General features: G+C 41.3%; 1 protein-coding gene across 1 annotated transcript; it reads right to left on the bottom strand.

Moving 5' to 3' along the window:
* Window positions 1-3,878: 3,878 nt before the first annotated feature.
* On the bottom strand, window positions 3,879-10,215 carry leo1 (LEO1 homolog, Paf1/RNA polymerase II complex component). The gene is made up of 14 exons (XM_049717867.1): window positions 10,063-10,215; window positions 9,543-9,691; window positions 9,059-9,357; window positions 8,700-8,908; window positions 8,400-8,504; window positions 8,217-8,311; window positions 7,921-8,069; window positions 7,733-7,817; window positions 7,240-7,334; window positions 7,021-7,155; window positions 5,983-6,118; window positions 5,376-5,568; window positions 4,618-4,715; window positions 3,879-4,182 (listed from the first exon to the last, which is right to left on the bottom strand). The coding sequence occupies exons 1-14, from the start codon at window positions 10,118-10,120 to the stop codon at window positions 4,024-4,026; spliced, it is 1,965 nt and encodes a 654-aa protein (XP_049573824.1). The 5' UTR covers window positions 10,121-10,215; the 3' UTR covers window positions 3,879-4,023.
* Window positions 10,216-10,790: the final 575 nt, after the last annotated feature.

The raw sequence follows: 10,790 nt of genomic DNA on the forward strand, positions 1-10,790 counted from the left end.
TTATGATACCGTACATTGAGAATGAAACTTTTTCACAGACCTCCACCAAGACCACACAATCCTTATTTGGATTAGAATCACAGGAGGTGCATAACAGTGCATGCCAAAATGCAAAGATAGCTCGAGTCCCTATGCATGAGTGATCTTGCTGTGTGGATTTACCTAAGTAAGCAGGGTAAAGAAATATGGGTGACACAGCTATGGACGAGGACATGAGATGATGACAGAGAGACAGGTGGGAGACAGTTTGGCTTGGTGCCGACAGGCCGGTTAAATAACAAAATAATGAGGTCACTCAGGAGCAGTGTGTACTGTCTCAGCGGGTTCCGAAATACTGCAGGTTGCGGAGAGGAGGGATGAGTTCTCAGGCCACTGCAAACTATAATACTGTTCCAACTCTCCACCACAAGACTCTGCACCATGAGCTCATTTTCACTTCCAAGCCATAAATTATCATAATATATAGCCACAAATAATAATAATAAGCCACAAATGATCATAATATATAGTAATGAACATTTGTTGCTTTGTTGCAAAGCAGTTTAGATATTCAATATTGAGTTTATAGTGTCATACAAGCTGTAGCCATGCTGACTCCTTTACATCGAGACTCCTGAACAAACACATTACACAGCAATATTTTTGTTTCATGCATGCTGCAAGTTTTATATTGTGCAATACTTGTGCAACCTGCAACACTTGAATGTCTTCACCTTTGCACATCACATACATATTTCATGGACAAATTTCAAAACGACTTATTATTGGTGATATAGCAAGGTGTGCAGTGCACTAACTTTTGTGATGAGAAAATGTAAAAATGTGTTGAGCAGATGAATTCCACCCTTATGTTAGTACATGTATTACCGGTGATTATTATTTGTGTGGACAAAGTCAGTGAAAAATCATGCAACGGGCCACATGAAAAAATATTGAGGGCCAGATTTGGCCTGCGGACCTGAGTTTGACATCTCTGTGCAATTTAGCCCCACTGTGGTAAACATCGACTTAGAACACTCTGATTGTTACTTCCTGACCTCCACAGAGGTGCTGCTTGCTTGTTTTTGTGGCGTAACGGGCGCTCGGAACAGCTCCTTACTGGTGCTAACCAATCTCTACGTTTTGAGCTGAACAGACTGACCCAATTCGGTAAGGGTCAGCAGCTGAGGAAACAGACAAGACGCAATTGTTATAAATGTGTGTGTGTGTGTGCGTGTTTATTATGAACACCTGCTAATACGTAAGGGAAATTTTTTTCACAACAGGGCCAGGTTGCAGTACGAGGATCTGTGTCATATGTAAGTGTTTGAGGAGTATTGTGTTTCCCTTTTATTTATTAGTCTCTTATATAAGCATCAGCAGGGAGAAGGGACGTGCCGAAGCGGGTAGCAAAGGCCACCAAGATGTCAGAGTGTGTAGTCTGACATTTTGTGCATACGCGATTTGAATAAGCTCTCGTTGTTTGAATCGTTGCCGTGATTACATTTTCATTTGTGATTTAGTGTTACGTATGTGAAGAAGAAAAAAGTCATAAAATGGAGCTGGTGTGTTTTCAGTATCCAGTTTCATTTTTAATTTGATGACACTCAGCAGGCACAAAGCTCTGGCTGAGCTTAAAGCTCCCCAGAGATGGTGAAGTTAAAATCTTAATGATATTTCCACGTTACATTTGAATATAACTACCTAATGACTTTTCATTTGCTTTCAAACAAAAAGTTATACACATTGCAAGCATTTAATATTTACCCTTTTTTTACTAGCTTTCAAAATTAGATATCCACCAATTTGTTGTGTATATGTGAAGAGGTAATACATTTTTATAGGGTCACAGTCATAATAGTCCACTGAGGGGAACCATAATGTGCCCTGCGACAAACATGCAGTATAATGGAATAAATGTTATTCTACTGATGCACCTTAGACATTCCACTCATGTATTTAATTGTCTCACTAGTGTGAATGAAACAAGTACTAGTACATGGAGGGACCGAACACTGGATATTAAGGATGTTGACTAAACGCTCAACAGCTTTCTCTACATGTTTGCGTACACACGTTCAGATACACAGTAGTCAAGAGAAGGGAAAGTGGAAACAAATGTGTATTTACGATAATTGAAGAATCCCCAAGTGAAGATTGGTGTGGATGATGTAACATGGCGAGTCCAGCTTTAGACGGGCCTGTGGGAAGATGGGGGTAGATAAAGACAGAAAAACAAGGGGGGGGGGGGAAGCAAGGGTAAAAATGCTGCAGCCCCCCCCCCCCCCCCCCCCATCCACCCTCTGTACTGACAGTGGAGTGCTCCCTCCCCTTTTGCTTGATAACCACCACCACCCTTGCCTCCGCTATGCTGTGTGGAACAGGGTTTACATAACCCACTGCAGTCTGCAAGTGCAGCACATCACTCCTGACATAACCTTCACTTTGCAAGACATGAGGTGTGCAAATTTTGCATCATGAGGCAGGACTGCTCTATGAAAAACCATATGCATTGCATATCCTTAATATGCAATTTAAGCCCTATATATATATGGTTATAAACCTGGATATTAAGATTCAGGAATAAATGCTGATGCACAGGAAGACATATAGGCAGGCCTAAAAGTGAGTTTCCTGTTAACAATGGGAACATTTTGCCCTGACCCATAGCTGTTTGACATCCCAGGTGACTAATGGCATTTGGTGGATACACCCTTTGCTGGTTGCCAGCCAACTCAATTTAGGGGCACACACAGCATTCGTGTAAGTTGATTTTTTATTTGACTGTATGTATCAACAGTAAACACACACCATGATGTTGATTTTTGAGAGTTTTTTTTGTTTTACGTTTTATTTTACAGTACAGAATACAGAAAAGTCCGAATTGAATTGTTGCCTAACAACCGAAACCTTTTAGAGTACAGTAACTGAGTGAGTGAGTGAGTGAGTGAGTGAGTGAGTGAGTGAGTGAATAAATAAATAACAATACTCGATTTTCATTCATTTTTATACTGTATTTTTTAAATTAATTATTACATAATATTTACCAGTTTGAAGTTATTTTAGTGAGTGAGTGAGTGAATAAATAAATAACAATGCTCGATTTTCATTCATTATTTTACTGTATTTTTTTAGAAATTATTACATAATATTTACCAGTTTGAAGTTATTTCAGGGACCATTATGGGTGTGTCTTTCTTTCAAAATCACCAATAATTTAGCCTAGGTGTGTGCTGGCTACGTCAAAAGAATGTATGTCCTTGCTTGTTTCTGAGTGACAGTGCGTCATTATAGTGGATAAGCTTGACTTAGTAACCAGTTCTGTTGCTGCATTCATTCATTCCTGTCGTACTGCGTATCGATAGAGACAACCTTGTGTGACCTTGCCTGCAATCAAGGAGGAGGAACATTCACGTCACAGGACTAATAAATGAAACGGGGATTGCACCTCACTTATATTACATAACTCACCAAATTGCCTTGTTAGCCTCAAAATGTTAAACAATAGGGCTGCACTATATATAGAAAAAATGGAATTGTATGCTTTAATTTAAATTTGACCAGTCAGATGCAAACTTAATGCACATTACCATCCAATAGTTAAGCAATATGTGATATAATTGTTGTGGTTATTGGAGCCTAAATATGCCAAAAGTGATATTGGCATGAACATTGTTTGGGAGCTTTACTACTAGTATGTGTATGCTCAACATATATTTTAATTTACTGAATATGAATTTCAGTTGGAAATTGCAACTTCTTGGTTCTTAAAAGCACCTTTTGGTGAAATTGACTCACTTTGTAGCATCCAAATAGTATATCTTTTATTTGGAAGAATTTCATAACCTTGCTGTGTGACTCATGCTTTTGATTCAAATTGTTAGAAAAGATGGCCAAAAGGCTTTAGGAATGTTTATTACATAAGACATTTATTTCTCACTTCAGCTGTACACAACATCAACAATTGTGCACACCTACACGGAGCTTTCCTTAAAAATATATACAAAACAAGGGATGAATGTTGGGCCGGGCACTGAGAGAGTTTTATTCATCGTCTTCTTCTTCCTCCACTTCTTCCCCTTCTTCCTCCTCCTCCTCCTCTTCTTCTTCATCTTCCTCATCACTGATTACATATTTCTTGGCCTTCTTTGTGACTATTTCCTCTTCGTCCTCTGCCTTTCGTTTGCCTAACCCCTCACCCTCCTGCAATAAACACAAATAAAAATTCAAGCACAATTAATGGAATCAAAGCATTAAATCATGAACAAACTGCTTCTTCGTTCATTACATTCTGCTTATTTGCAGTAATAATGTTTTTGTGTGCAATCATATAGAATGGTCCTGATTAAAAACCCACCACTAATATGTTTGTTGTTTTGTGGGGAAGGGGGCCCGGAACAGATAATGTATACCAATCTATGATATAAATAAATAAAAAACAGGACAGTTGTTGAATGCATGCACACTGTTAACTGCTAGTTGCACTTCTTTCGAGTGGAAAACACGAGTATGCACTTTTACGCTTGCTAGTTTTTTTAAACGCTCATGCAGGCATTGTGTTTCAAAGTTGGACACTCAGCCTTACCGCTGGTCGGCACCACATTGCCACCTGTGGGCAGAGTGGCATATGACACTCACCTCATCACTGTCAAGCTTTTTGGCCTTCATCAGTCTCTGGGCCCTGTCATCATCAGAGCCTTCATCGCTGTCTGATGAGTATATCCTCGCTCGTTCCTCTAAGGAGTGAGACAGAGAACAACAGTTGGTGACCTCATAAAATAAACATTCTTTGAATTAATAGATAGAGATTTGGAACATGTCCATTATTGCCACAGATGGTGAATATAATCACAATGTACTGAAATCTGATAATACTAGTACAAATTCCATTTCTTTACCTAAGTAAAAGCATTTGAGGATGAAGGACCAATACAATTTACCATTACACAGACAACAGTTGTTATATAAATAGCCCTGAATGTTTTTTTTCCTTCAAGCTGGTATAGCTCTCATTTTATGTTCCAATATTTATTATACAACATCAGAGCCTGGCTCCAGAAATGAGGTATTTCTCTGTTTCACTATTTCTATTTCACTTGAGCTTTTATCGTATTTGAGGAGAGACCAATCTGTTGCATCATTGTTATGCTCCCTGCTGATTCACAATCATCCTTGTCGCTGTTGTCCCTGTTTTCTCGCCTTGAGATTTCAATTAATCAAGATTTGAACAACCGTTGACTTTCTCTAGTTACATCGCATTGTCGTCTGCCTATTTTGAAAAACAAAGCTTCGTAAAGCACAGATAGCACAAAAACAAATGCATGTCATGTCATTATAGCTGGAAAATTTACTTTGGTACAAATAATTTGTTACCTTCCACCAGTGTCAGAGCTCACCTCTCAAGCCGCCTCCTCCTTTGTATTTGCCCTTGATGGCTGCCAAGCTAATGGACTCCTCCCCCTCTTCTTCATCGTCGTAGCGATCGGGCTCTAGGTAGCTGCTGCTCAGGCCTCTTTGATGCTGCTTCTCCCTCATTCTCCTCTGTTGCGACTCTCTACGGATAGACGCTCGCAGGCGCTCCTCTTCTTTCTACATTGATGGAAACCAGTTGGAAACTAAATTTAAAAAAAACCTTTTAATGTAGCCCACAACTGTACACACTGAGTCTGTTGTTGTATTTTTGTCTGGTTTCTGAAAAAGTTAAAAAAATGACTTAGGTGATTATGCTATTTGTCTTAACGCTATTAGCCATGCCCAAGAAAGATTCTGTGTATAATGGCTGCTATGTTTGAGTTGGCAGCAAAGACATAACCGGCCCCAGAGTCTTGGTGACAAAATGTCTGTGTTGCCAACCACAGTCCACTATTATTATGTAAGCGTGTCACGATGTCACTTTATGTAAGCAGCTGTGCTGTGTGTATAATACACACCATGGGCCATTTGGATTCTTTTCTGGTGGTGATAAGAGCGTTTTGAAAACAGAAACGGAATAGAACACCGCACCTTAATCATTTCATTGCGATGCGACTCTGGATCTCGTCCAGCCATCGGGAGGATTCGGATCTTCTGTGTCTTGGAACAGCGGTCAGCCAGAGACAAAGTCATTTTCCGGTGTGTGGCGCTGTCAGTGGAGTGAGGCCTGGCGAGGGAAATGGACAACATCATAAATCACAGCAAACCCCAGTATTTCTCACACTCTAACATTATTTCAGATTTCCCCCCCCCCATTGTTTCTTAGTTGCATGGTAAGTCTGAATTTAGGGATTGTCCTTTCCAGTGAGCATCACATGTGAGGTCCCCAAAGAAACTACAGTAATAGTGATCATTTCCACAGAACAGACAGAATTGTTGTATGCCGTTTCTAGTACATCCTGCTGGTCTGTGTGTGATTAAAGTAGCAGTTCTGAAAACTAGTCACTAATTATAAGTTATATAAATATAAGCATCTATCAATCTATGAGCGGTAGACCCAAATAATGAGTCATCACACTGGTGGAATATTTATCATAATCACACATCGGGTTACTGTTTAATTGTCAAATCCCGGTTGATCGGGTCAGATGAATTTTGCTGCAACAATTGCGCTTATGCAGTTTCATATTTCTTAAAAAAAAGTTTGGTAACCACTGGGTTAATCACAGCAGAAATGTGAATCAAAACACACTGCCACAACAACACTAAAGGTAATGTCTAATTTGGCAGAGCGAGGCACTGGTGTGCACTAAATCAGCTTTGGGTTGCATCCCACCAGTCCCATGTGGTCTGAGAAAACAAAACATCAGGTGGACGAGTGGCAGCTAAGAGGATTACACTAAGTTGGGCAGCTTGCACAAGCTAATTGAAGGACTTGGAGCACATTTCTCAATGAAGCACGAATAGAGGCTGCCATGGTTGCTTAAAGTAAGATTTAACTTGGGGCTTATTAGAGGAATACACAGCAGAGGACCTTGCAGCATTTCTTGAGATTTCATATTTTACGTTTCCTGCCTTTACCAAGGCCTTGATTTATTATTGATAACCCACAGAAGAGTGTTTGAGTACCTGAATGTGAGCTTGGTTTTGAACACAGCCTGTCCCTGCAACCCAGTACCCTGCCGGATGAACAGGTGGTTGTGGTCTCCTTGGAGTGGTGCTTTGTAAACGTCAAACACTTCATTTCCCAAGTGGAGGGACATGCTGCAGCACAAAGCAAAACGCCGAGACTTGAGAGACATTCGGAGAGCAATCAGACAAAGAGATAGGTCAACAGTTAAGCCGTACCTCCCGTCGGACCATTTGACAATGCGTGCGTTGCTTTCGCGTGTTTCGATTCCCTCCTCGTCGCGCTTGACTCGCCAACGAATGGTATTCTCCACCTGGGAAATTGAACCTTTTACAGTCAGCCACAGTTAAGCAACTCTGACCATGTCGAGTCCTAACTTGTATTTTTTCATGGCTTTTCTTATGGCTGGCAGATTGTGCCCTCTAGCGCAATGGCTCTCGGGTTACGCAACAGGATAACGCGATAAAACATAGCAGTCAGTCGACATCTGAATGGCACAAGACAAAATAAAGGTTTGTGAGGGGCCAGGTAAAAGTTTAATCCAAGCAAGTTGCTGAAGTTTTGAAGAGAGGGAAACAATTCTTCCTGAGCAACGCAAAAAACACATTGGCAGTAAGCGCAAACACTTCACTTCAGTTAATGATGCAATGACTGACTGACACACTCAACCACATACAGTTATACAATCGACAAAGAGTGCAGTGGACACACCTTCAGCTTCAGCCTGGTGCGTCCTTCTTCATCCAGCATTTCCTCATCCTCAAATTCATCCTCATAGTACTGTGGGTCAAAAGGCCTACAAAGGGGGAATTCAAATCAACTCAGATTGATCATTCAGAAGTTATACTTTAACACTGAGTACAATGTGCGTCTGTCTAAAAAGTGTAATTGGCTCAAACCTGGGCTCCACAGAGAGAAAGTTGGGCAGCTTAACAAAGTAAAGGTCAGAGCCAAGGTCAGTGCTGACTTTGGGGATCTCGACTTCGATACGAGTCTCAGGCACAGGCTCCTCCTCTGCTTGCTCCCCTTCCAAACCATCTTCCGTATCCTAAAGAGAACAGCTCATCAAACTCCGCTTCACTGAGCCATAATAAAAGGCATTAGCAAAACGAGTCTCAGCAAGATGCTCTGAGGGCTACATGGTAATTCTTCTTCAAAATGACAGAGACAGTAATGAAAAAGTTGAGTTGGCTACCATGGGCTGTCCTGGGGTGGGAGGCTTTTCTGCATCACTGTCAGAGGAGATATCGTCAGCTTCGCCGAACAGGTCATCCGCTACAGCCTTTTTGTCTGTGTGGGAGCAAAGAATGAACAGTCTTTTAAACTCTGGCAAGAAAAAAAAAATGTTCTGTGAATGGTACTCATTAGGGTACCTTACTTTCATTTCCACCAATGTCACTGTCAGAATCTGAGTCTGAAGCAGCTTTTGTTTTGCTTCTCCTGTGGATGAAATCATCTTCACTATCGCTTCCTTTGGCAAATTCTGAAAAAAATACGAAACAAAAATTTACACAATACACCTCAATGCATCTTTTGGCCCGTTTCACTTTATCTTGTGTGTTACATATTACACAAACCAGCTAAACTATTAATCAGTCATCTATCGTAATAAAAATGGGCGTCAATATACATAGATTAGAGCTATTCTCGGACCAACCTGGTCCCAAGTCCACTGTACCTGACTTTCTGTTCCTGGGGCCTTCATCGTCCGAATTATCCCTTTCTTCGTCCGAGTATTGCCGTTTCTCCTCTTCGTCTTCTGATTGGTCACTCTTAACCCTGCCGTCCCACTTCTCATCATCAGAATGATTCTCCTGGCCTGACCCTTCTCCATCAGAGTGAGGGGTGGCCCCACCCGACCGCGGGGTTCCAAGGTCACTGTGTATGCTACAACAAAAGAAAATGAACAAGGTACACCCACATTATTAGCTACCTGGACTACATGGAGATTTAGCTTTTTCAGAGATCATAATCCCTATCAAAAAGGTATACAATCACAAATTGTGCAACGTCAAAACATTTCATCAGAATCTGTACCTTCTGTCAGAGCGGATGCTGCCCCTCTCAGAGCGAGGACTCCCCCCTCCAGACATCCCACTGCCTGCCGGGCTTCCGCCATCTGAGCGGCGGCCTCCATCTTCCTCATCCTCCTCCTCCTCGTCTCGATGGCCACGCTCCGAGCCACTGTGCTGCTCTGCATCAGAGTGTTCGTTCTCAGCCTGATCTGAGTGCACGCTGGCGTCGGACTGGTTGCCCGATCGCTCAGACTGGTTGTCGCTGCGTCCGCTGCCACTGTGTTGACTGTGCTCTTCCTCACTGTCATCTCCAAACAGTTCCTGGGAATAACAAGAGGTACAGTGAACCCTGTCAAATAAAAGATGAATTGCGATATAGCGAGGGTTCTCTAAATACAAGTCTTTCTACAAGTTAGTGTTTTCTTACTAGTACTTGCGTTTTACATTGTTAACCATGTGATATTTCTGAGTCTCATTTTAGCCAGGTGTCAAACAGTGGCACACACCTTATTTATACTGGGTTTTCCACTCTCCTGGCCTCCATCTTCGTCGTCGTCATCTCGTTCTCTCTCACTGTCACTGCCACTGCCAGATGCGTTGCTGGCGGAACGAGGTCGCTCTTGGTCAGAGTCAGAACCGGAGCCTGAAGCAGAATCTGTGGGACATCGGTCACAACATTAGGCACACGTGCAGTTACAAATAATTTCATAGAGAAATTATGCATTAAAATTCTGCGTAATTATTGCATTTAGAGGAGGCAGTAATTTACGTATTAAATAGTAATTATAATCTGTCGATGGGCTATCAACTCACACTCTGCTGTATGTTTTGTATACTACGCAGTAAACCAAATCACAGTCGACAGTCGTTAATTGTATCCTATGCTGTTAATGTGTTAGCATAAGTGCTAACAAACAAGTGTGCGTTACCTGTTTTAGCCTGGTAAGAGCTAACTAGCTTTTTTACTGGGTGAGCATGCTAAAGTCATACAAGTAGCAGATGAAAGGCTCAAATAGAGCTCCATACCTCGTTGATCATTATCGCTGTCTCCATCACTACCGAACAGTTCGTCCATATCCGCCATTCTTCCAAAACTGTGGAGATGTGACCTACCGGAAGTATTTAGGAAGACAGATTCAACTTCCGTGGTCACGCCGGGGACCTCAGGCTGTTGGAAGTGCAAATAACACTAGGGAGCGGTAAAACGCAGGGCGTGGATAACCTTGATATTCAGCTTTAATTTTGTGTGTAAAGTAGAACTATTTTTATTATTGGTTACGTTTTTTCCCACTAAAGACAGTTATACCAACTAGTAGGACAACTCTGACGTACAAGAAAACATACTACATATACAGTAGTGCGGTAAAACTGCTATAGTTGACATTCGCAGCAACTCGTACAACTACTGAATAATATATATTTTTAATTATTATGTCATGATATATCATGTGGAGCACACACTTTTCATGTAGTACAATAGTTTACCTCACTAGTAATCAATCGTTTTCCTATCCAAATTTCTGCCATAATTGTGCTTAGGACAACTCGCATACCAGTACATGAGCGTCAATATGGATCAACAAGGATGACGTGTGTATACTAGTTGGGCCTAGTATTGTTACTAGTTCAGCAGTTTAGCAGCATAAGTGGAGCTGGTCAAAAGTAGCACAATTAGTGAGAAAAAAAAAACACGAGTCAGACATTTCATTCGTGCACCCTGGTTATTTTAAAATGAAATTAAAATGCATTAAAAA

This window comes from Syngnathus scovelli, chromosome 4 (assembly GCF_024217435.2).
Source record: "Syngnathus scovelli strain Florida chromosome 4, RoL_Ssco_1.2, whole genome shotgun sequence".
In the NCBI taxonomy this organism is placed as follows: Eukaryota; Metazoa; Chordata; class Actinopteri; order Syngnathiformes; family Syngnathidae; genus Syngnathus; species Syngnathus scovelli.

What these genes read in the sequence shown, in the direction of transcription:
- leo1 (XM_049717867.1), bottom strand. Translation starts at nt 10,120, where the DNA reads ATGGCGGATATGGACGAACTGTTCGGTAGTGATGGAGACAGCGATAAT. An exon ending in CCCCAGGAACAGAAAGTCAG is followed by an intron (nt 8,505 to 8,699) that starts GTACAGTGGACT and finishes TATTTTTTTCAG; the next exon opens with AATTTGCCAAAGGAAGCGAT. An exon ending in GCACCAGGCTGAAGCTGAAG is followed by an intron (nt 7,335 to 7,732) that starts GTGTGTCCACTG and finishes TCAATTTCCCAG; the next exon opens with GTGGAGAATACCATTCGTTG.